The 21,020-nt window shown below is 46.0% G+C and overlaps 1 protein-coding gene across 1 annotated transcript in view; it reads right to left on the reverse strand.

The window, feature by feature from the left end:
• Nucleotides 1-208: 208 nt before the first annotated feature.
• LOC145540406 (galectin-9-like) overlaps nt 209-21,020 on the reverse strand; it is a 62,714-nt gene continuing 41,902 nt past the window's right edge. The window contains 3 exon segments of the mRNA XM_081574965.1: nt 209-241; nt 2,210-2,405; nt 5,224-5,360. Coding sequence (XP_081431091.1) covers nt 209-241; nt 2,210-2,405; nt 5,224-5,360 — 366 coding nt within the window.

A 21,020-nucleotide genomic window follows, 5' to 3' on the forward strand; every position in this document is an offset into this window, starting at 1 on the left:
CAATACCATGAAACACTCGTTTTACAAAAGTCTTTTTGTTAGTCATGAGGATCTGTTGTCACCATGAAGGGATTTAGTGCTTCTCTAGATATGAGGAGATGCATGCATTGAGATCATAAAATCTGTTCCTAAAAACATCCAACCATCTAAAGACCTGTCCCACCAGATTCCCTGGAGCACAGAGTGCCTCACTCCACCCTGAACTCCCTCAGGGGTTGTTGAAGGTCAGCAGGTATAGCAGCTGTGGGGTTCAATCTCCACAGAGGCAGATGGCACATGCCTTTGTGGTTCAGTCTTTGACAATGCCCTTGGTAAGTGCCAATTTGTGGTCGACAGTGGTGAGATAACTGGGAGTCAATATCATCAAGCTTCTGGTTCCAGCCTGTTTGAGGTCTGCATGCTTGTGGGTGGCAGAGAGATAACTCCTTCCCCCTAGTGGAGGTTTCTATGAAGGATTTGGCTCAGAATATTATGTATAGCCCCTGAGGAAGAACTAAAGGAACTAAACACATCGACTGTGTTTAATGGCTAAACTATTATCATTTTGACTTGTTTGACTGTTTTCCTTCGTTTCTGCACTTTTCTCACTTCTCCGATTAAATTTTTTTCCTTGGACTTGGGGAAGGCCTAGGAGGCTATTTTTACTACAGACGGGGAGGTAGGGGCGGGGCTGTCACAGGAAGCCTCCATTGGCCCCGCTTGTTTATATATGTCACAGAAATTAAACAAAAACATCAAAGGTCAACAAAGCTGTGGGGACTACAGATCAGTAACTGAGAGTAATGCCAATGCTTTATCTCTTGGTTAACCTGAGAGTTTGCTCAAAAGCAGGGAATAGTTAAAGAGAAAACCACAGGGTCAAAATGAAGTCACTTTTGCTAAAGCCTATGATACCAAACCTGGATGTAATACCTGACCTAATTATAGCTTCCATCTTCCCCAGAAATGTAGTCTTAATCAGCCAGTTTCCAATTTTCTGGTCAGCACCCTGGAGGTAATTTGCCTCCTGGGCTCTCTCCATCCTCAGAAGGAAGAAGCAATCTGTCTGACCTTTTTTTTTTTTTTCCTAAATGGTGGTGAAATGCACATCACAAAGAATTGACCATCTTAAGTATTTTTAACTGTACAGTTTAGTGGTGTAGAGTTGACTCCCATAGATGGGGAGCCAGCAAACCACCATGCAGCTCTAGAATTTTTCATCTTGCAAAACAGCTCCTGACCTTTTTTTAAAAAAAAATTTTTATTTAATTTTAATTGGAGGATAATTTCCTTTACAATATTGTAAAACAATATTGCTGGTTTCTGTGTTAATTTCAACAAGAATCAGCCATAGGTATACGTATGTCCCTTCCCTCTTGAACCTCCCTCTCATCTCCCACTCCTCATTACCATATGTAAAATAGATAGCCCCTGGGAATTTGCTGTATGACTCAGGGAGCTCAACTTGATGCTCTGTGACATCCTGCCTTTTATGAATTTTAGACATTCAAGAATTTGAAAACACAGAGAGGGTCAAACAGACTCAGCTGTGACCCAGACACGCTATTCTGTGCCCCCTGATGTAGAGTACCTCATTGAACTCACACAAAAGCCCCTGGGACAGCAGATCATGCTCCTTCTACAGCTGAGGAAACCAAGGCTGGGAGAGGTGAAGTCATTTCTAAGATCTCCCAGCCGATGAGAATGGCAGAATTGGAGGTTCAACCTGGATTCAGTTTTATTTCCAAGCCTGGGTTCTTTCTAGAACCACACGGCTACCTAACCAGGGTGGGGGATGGAGAATGACAAGAGACGAGTGGCCAGCTCCCCTCCCATCTCCCCAAGCCCAGAGACACCGTTCTGCTTGCAAAAGCAATGTGCAATGCCCTGCAGACCTAAGCAACAATGTAACAGAAAAACAAATGTTCCCAGGAACCTGGAGTGGAAGAAGGGCTACAGCAGAGGAATGGAAATAGTCTGGACATTAAAGACTCAGGAGGCCAAAAAGCACCATGGTGATTTATCTGGTGCTTATTTCCAGAGTAAAAGAAGGAACAGGTGTACCTGTAGATGCAGGTGAAGATGTGTAAGGGGACTTCAGCCTTACAAGGAAATGGTCCTCTTTACTGTACAAAGGTGTTGCTCACGTGACTATTTAAAGACTGCTCAATGGGCCTGACTGAGCTGGGGGACAGGCAGCTGAAGCGAAGAGAGGAGAGTTCCAACTCACCTTGAACTCCGAGCTCTGTATGTGGAAGCAGAGCTCAAACGGACCTCCCTTCTGGAAAGGAATCTCCCAGATCCTCTCCTCAGTCCCCCATTTTCCTTCTTGTCTTGTGTTGCAGACCACATACCTGTCACATTTCAACTGAGGGTTGAAGTGGAAAACAATGTCATTGTTGCCGGTTTGAAAGTCCACAGCAAACCTAGACGGTGGGAAATCCGACAGTGTGCTGGCTTACTGCCAAGGGTGGGAACAGGAGATGCTCACACTTTGACTGACTGACATCCGTCTGGGAACCTGCAAGCAATCTACGTGGCTGGTTGGTACCATGCCTAGTTTGTTGCCATCACTTTTGTCTACCTAATTTGCATTTAGTGTGTTTTGGTACAGTTACCACAGTTTGCCCTTAGAGTGTGATTTTCTAAAAATAAGGAGGGAATGGGTAAAGAAATTTGTGTCCAAGATGGAAGGGGAGAAATGTGCCTCAATATGCGAGTCTTTGGACAAGTGGCGGTTCATTGGAGGCCAGCGCAGGTCTGCTCAGTTGGAAAAGAAGAGGACAAATGGAAAGAACAGGTGCATTCGTGGGACACCTACAGAGATGATGTCTACAGGAGACACAATAAACACTAGGTCTCCAGGTGTTGGGATCTCAGAGTGTGTGTCTGTCCTTCAGTGAGGCTGTCGTGTGTCCACCTGACCTGAATGAGGTCAGTAGGCCTGGACCCTATCCCCAGCTCTGCACTCTTGGTCATTTGCAATGACCTTGCTATCCTCAAGCTGCCCCACCCAGAAAGGGGGTGACTGCCTTCCTTTGGGAATGATGACTGAGGCAGCCCAAGAATGCTCCCAAGCAAGTAACTCTTATTCTCAACTCTCCTCTGAGGAAGCCCCTCATGTCTCAATTTTCTCTGAGTACAGCCATGACTAGAAGAAGCCTGAACACAAAAGGAACTTCTGAGGGACCTGACTCACCAAGCATGCATAGTCAATCAGTCGTGTCCAACTCTTTGAGATCCTTTGGACTGTAGCCTGCCAGGCTCCTCTGTCCATGGGATTTTTCAGGCAAGAATACTGGAGTGGGGTGCCATTTCCTCCTCCAGGGGTTCTCCCCAAGCAAGGGAAGGAACCCGTGTCTTTTGTGTCTCGCACATTGCAGGCATAACCTTTATGTGCTGAGCTATCAGGGAGAGGGCACAATAAATGTTTGTTTTGCCTTTTTCCAGTCAGTGCTCGCTCATGCTCCCAAATCAAGCCCGTCCAATCTGAGTTTCTCCAGTGAGTGAGGGTCTGACTCCCACCACCTTGCCTGAACTCAGCACCTGTACGTTTTGCAGCCTGCTTCCTGGGATCACTCAGGCTCCCTAGCTAACACACGGAAGTCAGACAGCATGCCCCACTCCCACGTCATCCCCACAGAGCTAGGTGCTGGACCACACCCATGGGTGGCCCTTGATGGACATTCTACCTGTAGATCCTGTGTTTTTGTTTTTGTTTTTATTTTTTGTGGTTTGGCTTGCAAGATCTTAGTTTCCCAGTCAGGGATGGAACCTGCATCCTCTCCATTGGGAGTGTGGAGTCTTAATCACTGGACCACCAGGGAATTCCCGAGAACCTGTTTGCTTTCTCACTTAAGGGGGCGAGTTCTGGATGCCGTCCTCAACATTGGGGCACTCTGTAAGCACTTAACCAGCAGGCCCCAGGGGAGCTGGCTTAAAGCTGAGCCTAGCTGCTCCCTCTGGCAAAACCAAAAGGAGAGGAAGCTCTTGGTGATCCTAGAACAAGAAAATCTAAGTTCCTTCTCCTCTTAAAATGAAGAGTGTTTCTGAAATATCTCTGAGGGTAGTTTTCCCTTTGCAGTCCCCCAGCTCCACTGCTGTGTTCCTTTGAAAATTCCGCCCCAGGGAAGGAGAGAACAGCAGCTCCCATCGGAAGGGGGACCCTCGGAGGTAGAGACAGGCTCTATTAGACAGAGTGGGAGTAGAAAGAGCTCCTGTGCTGGGAGGAAGGGTCGGCAGAGAGAGAGGAAGAGAGAGGGATGGAAGTTCAGAGTCAAGGTCCCTGATTCCCCTGCTGACAGGATTTCTGGGGAACTGGGTGCCTCACTTCCCTCTGAGTCCCCTGGGGGCACTCAGGGCTCTCAGAGTCCCATTGTCAGTGTGGCCGTGTCACCTGGCAGGGGAAGCAGTGGCAGAGGAAGTCATCCAGAATCCAGAGGCAGAGGTAGGGCTGTGGGGGAGGGGCCTGGAGGAATTCAGAAGGTCCCGGGCCCCATGCAAAGTGATGAGAGGACCAGCGAATGCAGAAGCCAGCTGAAATCACACAGAGAGGCTTCCGAGAGAGACCACATGTCCAGAGGGGCTCCCGTGGGCACTGTGGACCTCAGGGTGCAGCCCACGTGGACCCCACCCAAACTAGGCGCAGGTCCCAGGCCTCCCAGCCACCCAGAGCTCAGCAGAGTTCCTTGCGAACACCTGAGGACCCCTCCCGCCTCTGAGAATATGTGCACGTTCTCTGTTCCCAGATAACCCACCTTGGGAAGGAGGGAGATGGGAAACAGAGCTGAGATACTAATATTTTGAATTGGCTTAGCATTTTCCAGAAATGATCTTGAAACTGAGAGAGACCAAATTACAACTTTGAGGCAAGTCTAAATGTTTCCACCTCAGCCAACACGAGGTTTCTGAAGTCGATGCGGGCAGCTGTAGGAAGGAAGGAAGTTGATGTAGCTGCAACGCTGGGCCATCATGTACAAAGTTCAGTCCTAGAACTTCTTCCTCTGGGCTGGTCTGCTCCCCTCCCTGGACCGTGAGCCTCCATTGCCCCCTGTCTCTGGGGAGTCTGCTTAATGGTGCCCTGGATGCTGTGGACAGGTGACAGGGGTGCTGGGCATTGCTGGCAGGGCCGGCCTTCCCCTGAGCCAGATGTGGGTGCTCAGAGGATGCTGGTGGACCCTCCTGAGCTGACAGCACTGTTGCTCCCTCAGGGGTGAGGCTGAGAGACACAACAATTTCCAGTACCTGTTTTCGTCTGAGGGAAGAAAGGTCCCGATGATGGTGACCTCATGTCCATCCTGGAGACCCCCTACTATCATCCCTGTGAAGGACAGGGGCTGCGAGGAGAACACGGTAGTCAGTGGGCCCGCTTCCTTCTCTTTCTGGGGTTGAGCATGAGCTTCAGCAGCCCCCTAGCCATGCCTGTGAAGGGCTCCATCAGCCCACTTGCCCAGCCTCTCAGGAAGCTGAGGCTGGGAGAGGCTCCTACTGCAGGGCCAGCCCAGGACACAAGGAGCCGGGAGCCGGGACCTGGGACCCGGGCTGCTGCCTGCCTGCCCGCCTCCTCCTCCCCCAGGGATCTCTCTGTGGGCACCTTCTTCCTCAGCCACTTGCCATCTAGGGACCTTTGACAAGTGGCCTCTACCTCTATAGACCTCAGTTTTACGTATATGACATGGGGATGATAAGGATTTAAACCAGCTGTCCCCAACCTTTCGTAGCAGGTTCTGGTATCATGGGAGACAATTTTTCCAAGGATGTGGGGATGCAAGTGATGGGGAGTGGCTGTAAATACAGATGAAACTTTGCTAACTCTCTTGCCATCTAACTCCTGCTGTGCAGACAGGTTCCTCATGGGCCAGAGACCAATACCAGTCTGTGGGCTGGGGTTTGGGGAACCCTGGTTTAAACAAGGCTGCCTAGGGCAGTGCCTCCACAAAGGAAGCAAAAAGGCACAGAAGGCTGCCAATTGTGCCCCACAGTGCAGGGGCACCTGCTCCCCTGACTCAGACACTGTTGACCTGCCCTGCCTTGCTCTCTCACCCCTCAGCAGGCAGACACCTCCTCAGGAGGACTTCCCTGCTGCCCCCAGATTCCTAACAATTCTAAACATCTCCGTGGCGTCCACAGTGGGGCAGACACCATTCAAGTTCTCTTAATGGACTAAGTCACTTATCTTCCCCCCCAACCCTGGGTGGTGACTGGAAGATTATCCCCATTATACAGATAGAGAAACTGAGGCCCAGAGAGGGAAAGTTATTTGCTTGAGGTCACCCAGTTATTAAGTGGCTGAACCCAGGGAGGACTTCTTCAAGGTAAGTACCCTTTGCTGCCATGGTGGGTTGTTACCCTCCCAGAGGGTCTGTTTACCTCTCCCTTCATGCAAAACAGTAAAAAAAAAAAAAAAAAAGGGCATCTCCTTTCTAGTTGTTACGTATGTCTTTCTTGCTCCACTGAGCACCTAGAACAGGAGAGGCACCTGGAGAGAACTCAGTAAACATGTGTCACGTGCACAAAACCTGGGGATGCTCACCCCCTCCAACCCAGAGTGACACCTGGGAGAAGGGGGTGGAGCAGAAGTTGTGTAAGGTTGCCATAGCTGGTGTATCTGCCTTTCTTGTGTTCTTTTTGGGACGCCACCCTCCCCCATTCCCCAGTCACCAGCAAGAGCTGTTTACTCAGAGCCCCAGAGATTCTTCCCATCCACTGAGGCTGCCCCCAGCCCCAGAACTCACTGGATTCAGAAAGGGAGCCTGGGGGTCGATGAAGGCCATCTCTCCACCGCCTCTGTGCCCACTGCCGCTTTGCCTGCTGAGTGATCAGGCCCCTCACGGGAGAGGACTTAACAAGGTATAGAATCCAAAATAACTTACCAGTTATTCAATGGGGAGGAGCCAAGAATAAGATAATGTGGGTTTAGAGAAGAGGAGACAGGGAGGGAGGAGGGCAGAGGGTGGAAATGGGTGCTCCTCACCCAGGACCCTTTCTCTCTGCTCTCCTCCTGCTCTGATCTGAGACAAGATAGTTCATAAAGGTTCATGTATGTTCAGAGATCCTCACCACATGCACACCACAGCGAACTTCTAGAAGACACTGCCCCTGAGCTTGTGGCTGTGTCATGAATGTCCAGACAACAAGCCCAAATGATGGGACCTGCCTGTGTATGGGATGGTGGTGGTGCTGGGAAGGCCTGGTTATACCCATTTTGCAGATAGGGGAACTGAGGCTCAGAGACTCTAAGGATCATGCCCAAAGTCACATAGCTCACTAGTGGCAGCCTGAGCCATATGAGGCTACTTTGGTTCTTAAAGTGGTCTTCCTCCCCTTTAAAATTCTATTCCTCACATATAAACATTATCATGTAGAAAGAAATGTCTTGCAAATAGAAAAGCTCGTACTGGAGGTTCCCTTATCCTTGTGTACAATGATGCCCTGGGAGCTTCTGATCCCTCCTCTCTATGAATTTCTCTCTTCTCTCTCTGAATCTGGGCTTTAGAATGGGGAGCAGAGAGGTCTCAGACATAATACAAAATTTCAAGTGACATGAAGGTGGGTGCAACGTATTGAATGGACTGTTTTTAATGGGCACCAGCACCTTGTTAAAGGAAATGATTGACTGAAATAGAGATTCAGGATCAGCTGGGTAAGGATGCAGGGTGGGGAGGAAAGGCATAATGACAATAGACTTACTTGATGTCAAGTGGGTCCCTCCATGTGCTAGAGACAGGGCCCTAGGGTCCAGCCTGGAAAGGCAGCTGACATCCTACAGGCACTGAGTGAGGAGTAGGTGTCCCTAGGTCCACACGTGGGTCTGCACCTCTCTCCCTTCTTGCATTTACCTGGGTGCCCCAGAATTTGCAAAGACTGACTTCTTTGAGGTGTTCCTATAGACTGAGCCCACTTGCCTCCTCTATCTACCCTCCATCCCCAGTAGATTCCTGAATCAACCAGAATTCAAATGGATTTAAGAGGCAGAAGACACAGCTGGAGCCAAAAGGAGGAAAAGAAGCACGCATTCTTTGCAAGTCTCTTTGACACCAGGGAAGTGGGGACCCATTTGCTCGTTGACTGGGATACACAGCAACTGGAACTCATTCACTGAAGGTTGGAGTGTAAAACACAGCAGTGTTGAAAACATGTTGATGGATCATAATAAAGTCAAACCTCTACCTCTCCTGTGTCCTGGCACTTCTGCTCCTAGATATTTGCCGAAGAGAGATGAGCACATACGCACATGCACCTAAAAGCTTCACTCATCAACCCCACACTGGAAGCACACAACTGTTTACTAGTCTGAGAAAGGAAAAATGAACGGTGATAGACCTCCAGTGTACTAGCCCTCTGCAATAAAAAGGGACCGAAGATACAGGCAAGGTCATTAACGAACCTCACAGTTGAGCACAGGAGCCAGACACAGCTGAGCACAGGCTGGGAGCATTTTGATTACATAAAATCCAACAGCTGATCAGAAAAGTGATTACTTATTGTGGGAGCCAACTAGGAGAGGCATGAAGGAATCATCTGGGTGCTTGAGCTGGAGCTTGATCCGGATGGTGGTCACACAGCTGTTTATAACATAAAATCTCATCCAGCAGACTAGCTCTGGGAATGTTAAATGGTGAGGCTGTGACGGGAAATACAGTGCATGTGCCTGATCCCATGGGCCTGGCATTAAGCTTCTCTTTGCTAAAGCATCCTTTTCAAACACACATCTTGAATAAACACATCTCCTGCTGCAGACAGCTTTAATGTAAGGCGCCAGGCCAGCCCAGCCCATGAAGTTCCGGTTTCTAGAAAGCGCTGGGGAACCTAGATAATCATGTGAGAGAAACTGAATGTCTCTTCTTGCCCCTGGTTCCTGCCTAACCACCCCACCCTGCAGTTCAGTTCAGTTACTCAGTCCGACTTTTTGTGACCCCGTGGACTGCAGCATGCCAGGCTTCCCTGTCCATCACCAACTCCCATCACAAACTCTTGTCCATCGACTCAGTGATGCTATCCAACCATCTCATCCTCTGTCATCCCCTTCTCCTCCCGCCTTCAATTCAGGACTGATTTTCTTTAGGATTGACTGGTTTGAATCTCCTTGTTGTCCAAGGGACTCTCAAGAGTCTTCTCCAATACCACAGTTCAAAAGCATCAGTTCTTCAGTGCTCAGCTTTCTTTGTAGTTCAATTCTCACATCCATACATGACTACTGGAAAAACCATAGCTTTGACTATGCGGACCTTTGTCGGCAAAGTAATGTCTCTGTCTCTGCTTTTAAATATGCTGTCTAGGTTTGTCCTAGCTTTTCTTACAAGGAGCAAGCGTCTTTTAATTTCATGGCTGCAGTCACAATCTGCAGTGATTTGGGAGCCCAAGAAAACAAAATCTGTCACCGTTTCCCCCTCTATTTGCCATGAAGTGATGGGACCAGATGCCATGATCTTAGTTTTCTGAATGTTGAGTTTTAAGCCAAGTTTTTCACTCTCCTCTTTCACTTTCATCAAGAGGTTCTTTAGTTCCTCTACACTTTCTGCCTTAAGGGTGGTGTCATCTGCATATTTGAGGTTACTTATATTTGGTTATTATTTGGAATCCAGGGAACCCCACCCTTGGATCCCAATAAAGGCAGAACTCCAGGTCTGTACTCTCTCCCTCTCCTTTCCACTGGCCATCGTCGCTGTGTGGCCCTCAGGACCTGAGAGTAATAATGCTTGAGCTCCCTGATGATTATTGCTAATCTGTGTCTTGCAACCGTAAAAACAACTCCAAGGTCCTGTCGAGCCACAACTTTGTCTCCAGCTGGGGAAATGCCTTTGGGCACTCCCACCAGTAGTAACGGCCTCTGTGAGGGTCCCAGGTATTCCTGAATGGTTAGCATCACTGTGCATAGGCTGAGACGGACGTCAACAAACAGTATGAAGATTCCTCCAAAAACTTAACATAGAATTGCTGTATGATCTAAAAATTCCACTTCTGGGTATATATCCTGGAAAACTGAAAGCAAGGACTTGAAGAGATATATGTACACCTGTGTTCACAGTATTATTTACAACAGCCAAGAGAGAAGCAACTCAAGTGTCTCTCATGGATGACTAGATAAGCAAAATGTGGTCTGTACGTATAATGAGATATCATTCATCCTTGGAAAGGAAGGGAATTCTGGGTATCACTTGCTGGTCAAGTGGTTAGGACTCTGCGCATTCACTGCCAAGGGCCTGAGTTTAATCCTTGGTCAGGAAACTAAGATTTCATGCTCTGTGCAGCACAGCCAGAAAAAAAAAAATTAAAAAGAGAAAAGGAATTCTGACACAACATGGATGTTGGGGAAGGAAGAAATTTTCCTGTACCTGACTAGGTTCTTCTGGCTGGTCTAAGAAATGAATTGACATGAGACAGATTCAGTTCAGTTCAGTTCAGTTCAGTCGCTCAGTCGTGTCTGACTCTTTGTGACCCCATGAATCACAGCACGCCAGGCCACCCTGTCCATCACCAACTCCCAGAGTTTACCCAAACTCATGTCCATCGAGTCGGTGATGCTATCCAACCATCTCATCCTCTGACGTCTCCTTCTCTTCCTGCCCCCAATCCTTCCCAGCATCAGGGTATTTCCAATGAGTCAACTCTTCGCATGAGGTGGCCCAAGTATTGCAGTTTCAGCTTCAACATCAGTCCTTCCAATGAACACTCAGGACTGATCTCCTTTAGGATGGGCTGGTTGGATCTCCTTGCAGTCCAAGGGACTCTCAAGAGTCTTCTCCAACACCACAGTTCAAAAGCATCAATTCTTCGGCTCTCAGCTTTCCTCCCAGTCCAACTCTCACATCCATACATGACTACTGGAAAAATCATAGCCTTGACTAGACGGACCTTTGTTGGCAAAGTAATGTCTCTGCTTTTTAATATGCTATCTAGATTGGTCATAACTTTCCTTCCAAGGAGTGTCTTTTAATTTCATGGCTGCAATCACAATCTGCAGTGATTTTGGAGCCCCAAAAAATAAAGTCTGACACTGTTTCCACTGATTCCCCATCTATTTGCCATGAAGTGATGGGACCAGGGAGAAGGCAATGGCACCCCACTCCAGTACTCTTGCCTGGAAAATCCCATGGATGGAGGAGCCTGGTAGGCTACAGTCCATGGGGTCGCTAAGAGTCGGACATGACTGAGCGACTTCACTTTCACTTTTCCCTTTCATGCACTGGAGAAGGAAATGGCAACCCACTCCAGTATGCTTGCCTGGAGAGTCCTAGGGATGGCGGAGCCTGGTGAGCTGCCGTCTGTGGGGTCGCACAGAGTCGGACACGACTGAAGCGACTTAGCAACAGCAGCAGACGGGACCAGATGCCATGATCTTAGTTTTCTGAATGTTGAGCTTTAAGCCAACTTTTTCACTCTCCTCTCACTTTCATCAAGAGGCTTTTTAGTTCTTCTTCACTTTCTGCCATAAGGGCGGGGTCATCTGCATATCTGAGGTTATTGATATTTCTCCCAGCAATCTTGATTCCAGCTTGTGCTTCATCCAGCCAGCGTTTCTCATGATGTACTCTGCATATAAGTTAAATAAGCAGGGTGACAATATACAGCCTTGATGTACTCCTTTTCCTATTTGGAACCAGTCTGTTGTTCCATGTCCAGTTCTAACTGTTGCTTCCTGACCTGCATACAGGTTTCTCAAGAGGCAGGTCAGGTGGTCTGGTATTCCCATCTCTTGAAGAATTTTCCACAGTTTGTTGTGGTACACAGAGTCAAAGGTTTTGGTATAGTCAATAAAGCAGAAATGGATGTTTTTCTGGAACTCTCTTGCTTTTTCGATGATCCAGTGGATGTTGGCAATTTGATCTCTGGTTCCTCGGCCTTTTCTAAAACCAGGTTGAACATCTGGAAGTTCACGGTTCACGTATTGCTGAAGCCTGGCTTGGAGAATTTTGAGCATTACTTTACTAGCATGTGAGATGAGTGCAATTGTGTGGTAGTTTGAGCATTCTTTGGCATTGTCTTTCTTTGGGATTGGAGTGAAAACTGACCTTTTCCAGTCCTGTGGCCACTGCTGAGTTTTCCAAATTTGCTGGCGTATTGGCTGCAGCACTTTCACAGCATCATCTTTTAGGATTTGAAATATCTTAACTGGAATTCCGTCATCTCCACTATCTTTGTTCGTAGTGATGCTTTCTAAGGCCCACTTGACTTCACATTCCAGGATGTCTGGCTCTAGGTGAGTGATCACACCATCGTGATTATCTGGGTCGTGAAGATCTTTTTTGTACAGTTCTGTGTATTCTTGCTACCTCTTCTTAATATCTTCTGCTTCTGTTAGGTCCATACCATTTCTGTCTTTTATCGAGCCCATCTTTGCATGAAATGTTCCCTTGTTATCTCTTATTTTCTTGAAGAGACCTCTAGTCTTTCCCATTCTGTTGTTTTCCTCTGTTTCTTTGCATTGATTGCTGAGGAAGGCTTTCCTATCTCTCCTTGCTATTCTTTGGAACTCTGCATTCAGATGGGAATATCTTTCCTTTTCTCCTTTGCTTTTCTCTTCTTTTCTTTTCACAGCTAGTTGTAAGGCCTCCTCAGACAGCCATTTTGATTGTTTGCATTTCTTTTTCTTGGAGATGGTCTTGATCCCTGTCTCCTGTACAATGTCATGAACCTCCATCCATAGTTCATCAGGCACTCTATCTATCAGATCTAGTCCCTTAAATCTATTTCTCACTTCCACTGTATAATCATAAGGTATTTGATTTAGGTCATACCTGAATGGTCTAGTGGTGTTCCCTACTTTCTTCAATTTAAGTCTGAATTTGGCAATAAGGAGTTCATGGTCTGAGCCACAGTCAGCTTCCGGTCTTGGTTTTGCTGATTGTATAGAGCTTCTCCATCTTTGGCTGCAAAGAATATAATCAATCTGATTTCGGTGTTGACTATCTGGTGATGTCCATGTGTAGAGTCTTCTCTTGTGTTGTTGGAAGAGGGTGTTTGCTATGACCAGTGAGTTCTCTTGACAAAACTGTGTTAGCCTTTGCCCTGCTTCATTTTGTACTCCAAGGCCAAATTTGCCTGTTATTCCAGGTGTTTCTTGACTTCCTACTTTTGCATTCCAGTCCCCTATAATGAAAAGGACAGCTTTTTTGGGTGTTAGTTCTAAAAGGTCTTGTAGGTCTTCATAGAACTGTTCAAGTTCAGCTTCTTCAGCGTTACTGGTCAGGGTATAGACTTGGATTACCGTGATACTGAATGGTTTGTTTGCCTTGGAAACGAACAGAGATCATTCTGTCATTTTTGAGATTGCATCCAAGTACTGCATTTCAGACTCTTTTGTTGACCATGATGGCTACTCCATTTCTCTAAGGGATTCCTGCCCACAGTAGTAGATATAATGGTCATCTGAGTTAAATTCACCCATTCCAGTCCATTTTAGTTCACTGATTCCTAAAATGTCGACATTCACTCTTGCCATCTCCTGTTTGACCACCTCCAATTTGCCTTGATTCATGAACCTACCATTCCAGGTTCCTATGCAATATTGCTCTTTACAGCATTGAATCTTGCTTCTATCACCAGTCACATCCACAACTGGGTATTGTTTTAGCTTTGGCTCCATCCCTTCATTCTTTCTGGAGTTATTTCTCCACTGATCTCCAGTAGCATACTGGGCACCTACCGACCTGGGGAGTTCCTCTTTCAGCATCCTATCATTTTGCCTTTTCGTACTGTTCATGGGGTTCTCAAGGCAAGAATACTGAAGTGGTTTACCATTCCCTTCTCCAGTGGACCACATTCTGTCAGACCTCTCCACCATGATCCGTCCATCTTGGGTGGCCCCACACGGCATGGCTTAGTTTCATTGAGTTAGACAAGGCTGTGGTCCATGTCATCAGATTGGCAGATTAACAGGAGAAAGATGTAACAAGGGTTTAATAACACATATACAAGGGAGAGATACAGGAGAACTAACCCAACAAAATAGTCAAAGCCTTCACCTTAAATGCCACTTTCAGCTAAAGACACAAGAGAATGTTGAGGGTAATGTTTTGGGACTTCAGTGAGGAGGAAGGCCATGCACAGAAAAACAAATGTTTAGTAACTAAGTGCTTGCTGGGCACAGAGTTGCCTCCAATCTCGAGGCCCTTCCAGGTTCCTCCCCCACACCTCGCCCATGTTCTTCCATAAATATCACTGGTCATGGCTCTATTTCTGGAACAGGTCCTTTATGTACATTCTTTCTGGCATTGAGTGGCAAGAGGAGAAGGGGACAACAGAGGGTGAGAGAGTTGGATGGCTTCATCCGCTCAATGAACATGAGTTTGAGCAAGCTCTGGGAGATGGTGAAGGACAGGGAAGCCTGGTGTGCTCCAATCCTTGGGGTCACAAAGAGTCGGACACGACTGAGCGACTGAACAACCGCAAGAAAAACTTCGAGCCTTCCATTTCTGAAAAAGAATCAGCCTGGAAACTTCCCTGGTTTTCTTGTGGCTAAAGCTGTGTGTTTCTGCGCTTCCACTGCAGGGTCACAGGTTTGATTCCTGGTCAGGAGAACTAAAATCCCACTTGCCCTGAGGCCAAAAAAAAAAAAAATCAGTTTAAATGAATCCTCATGGCAAAGCAAAAGCACATATTTTGGGGGGTGACAAACTTTGCTCCCCTACATCTCTCTAAAGGTTTTCCAAATGGCTCAGTGTAAAGAATCTGCCTGCCAAACAGGGGACTCAGGTTCCATCTCTGGGTCAGGAAGATCACCTGAAGACCTGAAGGCATTCCAGGATTCTTGCCTGGGAATCCCAGGGACAGAGGAGCCTGGCGGGCTACAGTCCATGGGGTCCCAAGAGTCGAACACCGCTTAGTGATTGAACAACAACAACGCTCTCTAAGCCTCAGTATTTGCTCTTCTGTGAGAAGCAGCTAATCACAGGCCTTATTTTATATGGCTGCTGTGAGCACTGAAAGAGCTAAAGCTTCTAAGGCACTTAGTTGTTGCCTGACACAAAGCAAGTACCCCATAGAGTCCATCTGTGCCCTCCAGTATCTGAGCTGCGAGGCCCTGAGAGAATTCAGAGAGGAGGTGGCCCTGGGGATGGGCTGTAAAGGATCGGAGGTGTCCTTTCCTTGGATGGCAGGAGTAGGGGTAAGGAGTAGAAGAACTTGCAGCCCCAAGGGATGCAGCAGCCTCGATGTCACAATCTGGTTACACTCACTCCTTCGGGGAAGAATCTGTGTCATATCAGCTGATTAACCGGACACACAGCTGCTTCTGCTTTCAGTCTTTGTGTGACTCCCTTGGGGCCAATCAGCTTTACTTCACAATTTCCTTTAAATGATTTATTATACGCATTTTTTTTTTTTTAAAGAAACCCTGCGTCATGACCATAAATGAAAAGCATTACTACTTCCATAAATAAAAACTACTGGGGGCCAAAATGGGTGACAGTGGTCATGTGAATTGAGTGGATGGCAGGGCACCATATTCAAGCCAAAGCTGTTGACAAATACCCTAAACATCAGAAAAATCTGGGAAAATACTATTTTTATTAATTAATATCTTGGCACCATAAGACTTTCTTTTTTTGGCCTTATACTCTGCTTCTTCATGTGATGAAAATCGGATGTGTTCTCTACAGAGAAAGTAGAAAGATCATTCTCTCTTTCCAATGACCTGCTTTTCTCCACTGCACGTGTACTTTGGGTCCCAGGCAACATGGGACACGTTCCTTCATTATGCCCCTCAGGCCCTTCATCTTTGTACTGGACCCAGGTGAGTTGAGAGTCCCTTGGACTGCAAGGAGAAACCAGTCAATCCTAAAGGAAATCAGTCTTGAATATTCATTGGAAGGACTGATGCTGAAGCTGAAATTCCTATACTTTGGCCACCTGATGTGAAGAACTGACTCATTGGAAAAGACCCTGATTCTGGGAAAGGTTGAAGGCAAGAGAAGGTGATGACAGAGGAAAAGATGGTTGGATGGCATCATCAACTTGATGGACATGAGTTTGAGCAAGCTCCGGGAGTTGGTGATGGACAGGGAAGCCTGGCGTGCTGCAGTCCATGGAGTCGCAAAAAGTAGGACACGGCTGAGTGACTGAACTGACTGAACTGAACAGGTGAGTTGGCATAATGGGCAGGAGTGTTCTGGAAGGCACTCCTAAGCTGGGGAAAGTGCATTGTTCACAGAATAATTATACTTGCACCTCTATAGACCTTAGATTCTAGCGCTCTTAATTGTCTTTGAGGTTTTGTCTTATACCTGTAAACTAGACTGGATCCTGAATTCTAGTTTCTTCAAACATCTGGCTATGACTCAAAAAAGTAATGTTCCCAATTGTCTTCTACCATCTGCTCGAAATCACTAAGAGCAAACACTGCCTTTTAATCTCCTTGGAAGGAAATGTACCAGGTCCTCTCAGCAGCCCAGATGGTAGTCAAACTCTTGAACTTTGGATACACATCTCACAAGTGAAGATGACCCTGCCTGCCACCTGTTTCTGACGAGTGCTGGAGACTTCTGAATCAAACTGATGAGGAAGAACAGTAGCTGACATTCAGGTAGGCTGCCTTTGGTGGGGATAATGGATTAAGACTTCATATTTTAAATAAACATGAAACCCTTTCTCCTTCTCCTTTCCTTTCCTCTGCATTGATCTGGAAAGATAATCTGTATTCCCAATCTATTGCTAAAGAAGGTAATTATCTTTCAATTGAAATTATCATCAGTTTCCAATCTATCCATCACTATCTAGATAAGATTTACCTCCACTCACTAATAGCTCATTCACATTTCAGTAAAGCCAATCTACTGATACTGGGGTACGATGAAGGACAGTGTAGCATTTATTGGAGGCACCAAGCAAGGAATCCAGGTAGCTATGCTTAAAGCACAAACTCCCTGATGCCTTTCAGGGAAGGGATTTTAAACCCAGGGTGAGGGAAAGGGTCGCAGGATGTGTGATTAGCTCCGGATGTCTTCTGACTGGTGGGTGGTGAGGTAATCGGGAATCAACATCATCAAGCTTCCAGGTTCTATGTCCTTGTGGGCAGCATACAGCTAATTCCTTCCACATGGTTGGGGTTTCTACATCTGCAAAACAGCACAAAGGATTTGGCTCAGAATATTATCTATAGTCCTTGAGGAGGAACTAAAGGTCCTTGACTGTGTTTAATGGCTAAACTATTATCATTTTGTCTTGCTTGATTGTTTTCCTTTGTTGCTGCATTTTCTCACTTTGCTGATTAAATGTTTTCCTTGAAATTTAGGAAAGCCTAAGAGGCTAAACTTTTACCACCAGACATGGAAGTGGGGGTGGGGTTGTCCCAGGAAGCCTCCATGGGTCTTGCTCTATCACAAATATCACAGGATTAAACATATACCTCATGACCATTGAATATCACACCAAGGGTGAACAAAGCTGTGTGGACTATAGATCAGCAGCTGAGAGTGATGCCAATGCCTTAAATTCTGATTACATCTCTTGGTTAGGCTGAGAGTTTGCTCAGAAGTGGGGAATCAGTCAGTTCAGTTCAGTTCACTCAGTTGTGTCCGATTCTTTGCAACCCCATGGACTGCAGCACGCTAGGCCTCCCTGTGCATCACCAACTCCCAGAGCTTACTCAAACTCATGTCCATTGAGTCAGTGATGCCATCCAACCATCTCATCCTCTGTCATCCCCATCTCCTCTTGCCTTCAATCTTTCCCAGCATCAGGGTGTTTTCAAATGAGTCAGCTCTTCACATCAGGTGGCCAAAGTATTGGATTTTCAGCTTCAACATCAGTCCTTCCAATGAACACCCAGGGCTGATATCCTTTAGGATGGACTGGTTGGATCTCCTTATAGTCCAAGGGACTCTCAGGAGTCTTCTCCAACACCACAGTTCAAAAGCACCAATTCTTCGGCGCTCAGCTTTCTTTGTAGTCCAGCTCTCACATCCATACATGACTACTGGAAAAACCATAGCTTTGACTAGATGGACCTTTGTTGGCAAAGTAATGTCTCTGCTTTTTAATATGCTGTCTAGATTGGTCATAGCTTTTCTTCCAAGGAGCAAGTGTCTTTTAATTTCATGGCTGCAGTCACCATCTGCAGTGATTTTGGAGCCCAAGAAAATAAAGTCTGTCACTGTTTCCACTGTTTCCCCATCTATTTGCCATGAAGTGATGGGACCAGATGCCATGATCTTAGTTTTCTGAATGTTGAGCTTTAATCCAACTTTTTCACTCTCCTCTTTCACTTTCATCAAGAGGCTCTTTAGTTCTTCACTTTCTGCCATAAGGGTGGGGCCATCTGCATATCTGAGGTTATTGATATTTCTCCCAGCAATCTTGATTCCAGCTTGTGCTGCTTCTAGCCCAGCATTTCTCATGATGTACTCTGCACATAAGTTAAATAAGCAGAGTAACAGTATACAGACTTGATGTACTCCTTTTCCTATTTGGAACCAGTCTGTTGTTCCATGTCCAGTTCTAACTGTTGCTTCCTGACCTGCATACAGGTTTCTCAAGAGGCAGGTCAGGTGGTCTGGTATTCCCATCTCTTGAAGAATTTCGCACAGTTTGTTGTGGTACACAGAGTCAAAGGTTTTGGTATAGTCAATAAAGCAGAAATGGATGTTTTTCTGGAACTCTCTTGCTTTTTCGATGATCCAGTGGATGTTGGCAATTTGATCTCTGGTTCCTCGGCCTTTTCTAAAACCAGGTTGAACATCTGGAATTCACGGTTCCGGTTCACGTATTGCTGAATCCTGGCTTGGAGAATTTTGAGCATTACTTTACTAGCATGTGAGATGAGTGCAATTGTGCGGTAGTTTGAGCATTCTTTGGCCTTACCTTTCTTTAGGATTGAAATGAAGACTGACCTTTTCCAGTCCTCTGGCCACTGCTGAGTTTTCCAAATTTGCTGGCATATTGAATGTAGCACTTTCACAGTGTCATCTTTCCGGATGTGAAATAGCTCAACTGGAATTCCATCACCTCCACTAGCTTTGTTCATGGTGATGCTTCCCAAGGTCCACTTGACTTCACATTCCAGGATGTCTGGCTCTAAGTGAGTGATAACACCGTTGTGATCATCTGGGTCATGAAGATCTTTTTTGTATAGTTCTTCTGTGTATTCTTGCCACCTCTTCTTAATATCTTCTGTTTCTATTAGGTCCATACCATTTCTGTCCTTTATTGAGCCCATCTTTACATGAAATGTTCCTTTGGTATCTTTAATTTTCTTTAAGAGATCTCTAGTCTCTCCCATTCTATTGTTTTCCTCTATTTCTTTGCACTGATCACTGAGGAAGGCTTTCTTATCTCTCCTTGCTATTCTTTGGAACTCTGCATTCAAATGGGTATATCTTTCCTTTTTTCCTTTGCTTTTCACTTCTCTTCTTTTCACAGCTATTTGTAAGGCCTCCTCAGACAGCCATTCTGCCTTTTTGCATTTCTTTTTCTTGGGGATGGTCTTAAACCCTGTCTCCTGTGCAATGTTATGAACCTCTGTCCATAGTTCATCAGGCACTCTGTCTATCAGATCTAGTCCCTTAAATCTATTTCTCACTTCCACTGTATAATCATAAGGGATTTGATTTAGCAGTACATGCATGGGATCTTTTGAAGGAGGTCACCATTATCTTCATTACCTCCACCATAGTTTGGCCCCAGGTAAATAGCAGGGAGGGAACACAGCTTCCCCCACCAACAGAAAATTGGATTAAAGATTTACTGAGCATGGCCCCACCCATCAGAACAAAACCCAGTTTCTCCCTCAGTCAGTCTCTCCCATCAGGAAGCTCCCATAAGCCTCTTCTTATCCTTCTCCATCAGAAGGCAGACAGACTGAGAACCACAATCACAGAAAACTAACCAATCTAATCACATGGACCACAGCCTTGTCTAACTCACTGAAATTATGAGCCGTGCCATGTAGGACCCATCCCAAGACAGACGGGTCATGGTGGAGAGTTCTGACAAAATTCTCCACTGGAGAAGGGAATGGCAAACCACTTCAATATTCTTGCCTTGAGAACCCCATGAACAGTATGAAAAGGCAAAAAGATAGGACTCTGAAAAATGAACTCCCCAGATTGGTAGGCGCCCAATATGCTACTGGAGATTAGTCGAGAAATAACTCCAAAAGAATGAAGAGATGGAGCCAAAGCAAAAACAACATGCAGTTGTGGATGTGACTGGTTATGGAAGCAAGGTCTGATGCTGTAAACAGCAATGTTGCATAGGAACCTGGAATGGCAGTTTCATGAATCAAGGCGAATTGGAAGTGGTCAAACAGGAGATGGCAAGAGTGAACGTCGACATTTTAGGAATCAGCAAACTAAAATGGACTGGAATGAGTGAATTTAACTCAGATGACCATTATATCTACTACTGTGGGCAAGAATCTCTTAGAAGAAATGGAGTAGCCATCATAGTCAACAAGAGTCCAAAATGCAGTACTTGGATGCAATTTCAAAAACAACAGAATGATCTCTGTTCGTTTCCAAGGCAATCCATTCAATATCATGGTAATCCAAGTCTGTGCCCTGACCAGTAATGCTGAAAAGGCTGAAGTTGAATGATTCTATGAAGACCTACAAGACCTTCTAGAACTAACACCCAAAAAAGATGTTCTTTTCATTATAGGGGACTGGAATGCAAAACTAGGAAGTCAAGAAACACCTGGAATAACAGGCAAATTTGGTCTTGGAGTACAGAATGAAGCAGGGCAAAGGCTAATAGAGTTTTGCCAAGAGAACGCACTGGTGATAGCAAACACCCTCTTCCAACAACACAAGAGAAGACTCTACATATGGACATCACCAGATGGTCAACACCGAAATCAGATTGATTATATTCTTTGCAGCCAAAGATGGAGAAGCTCTATACAATCAGCAAAACCAAGACTGGGAGCTGACTGTGGTTCAGATCATGAACTCTTTATTGTCAAATTCAGACTTAAATTGAAGAAAGTAGGGAACACCACTAGACCATTCAGGTATGACCTAAATCAAATCCCTTACGAAGTGGGGAATAGTGAAAGAGAAAACCACAGGCTCAAAATGGTGTCACTTTTGCTAAAGCTTGTGATA

This window comes from Giraffa tippelskirchi, chromosome 3 (genome assembly GCF_054371585.1).
Source record: "Giraffa tippelskirchi isolate mGirTip1 chromosome 3, T2T-mGirTip1v1.2.pri, whole genome shotgun sequence".
NCBI classification, from domain to species: Eukaryota; Metazoa; Chordata; class Mammalia; order Artiodactyla; family Giraffidae; genus Giraffa; species Giraffa tippelskirchi.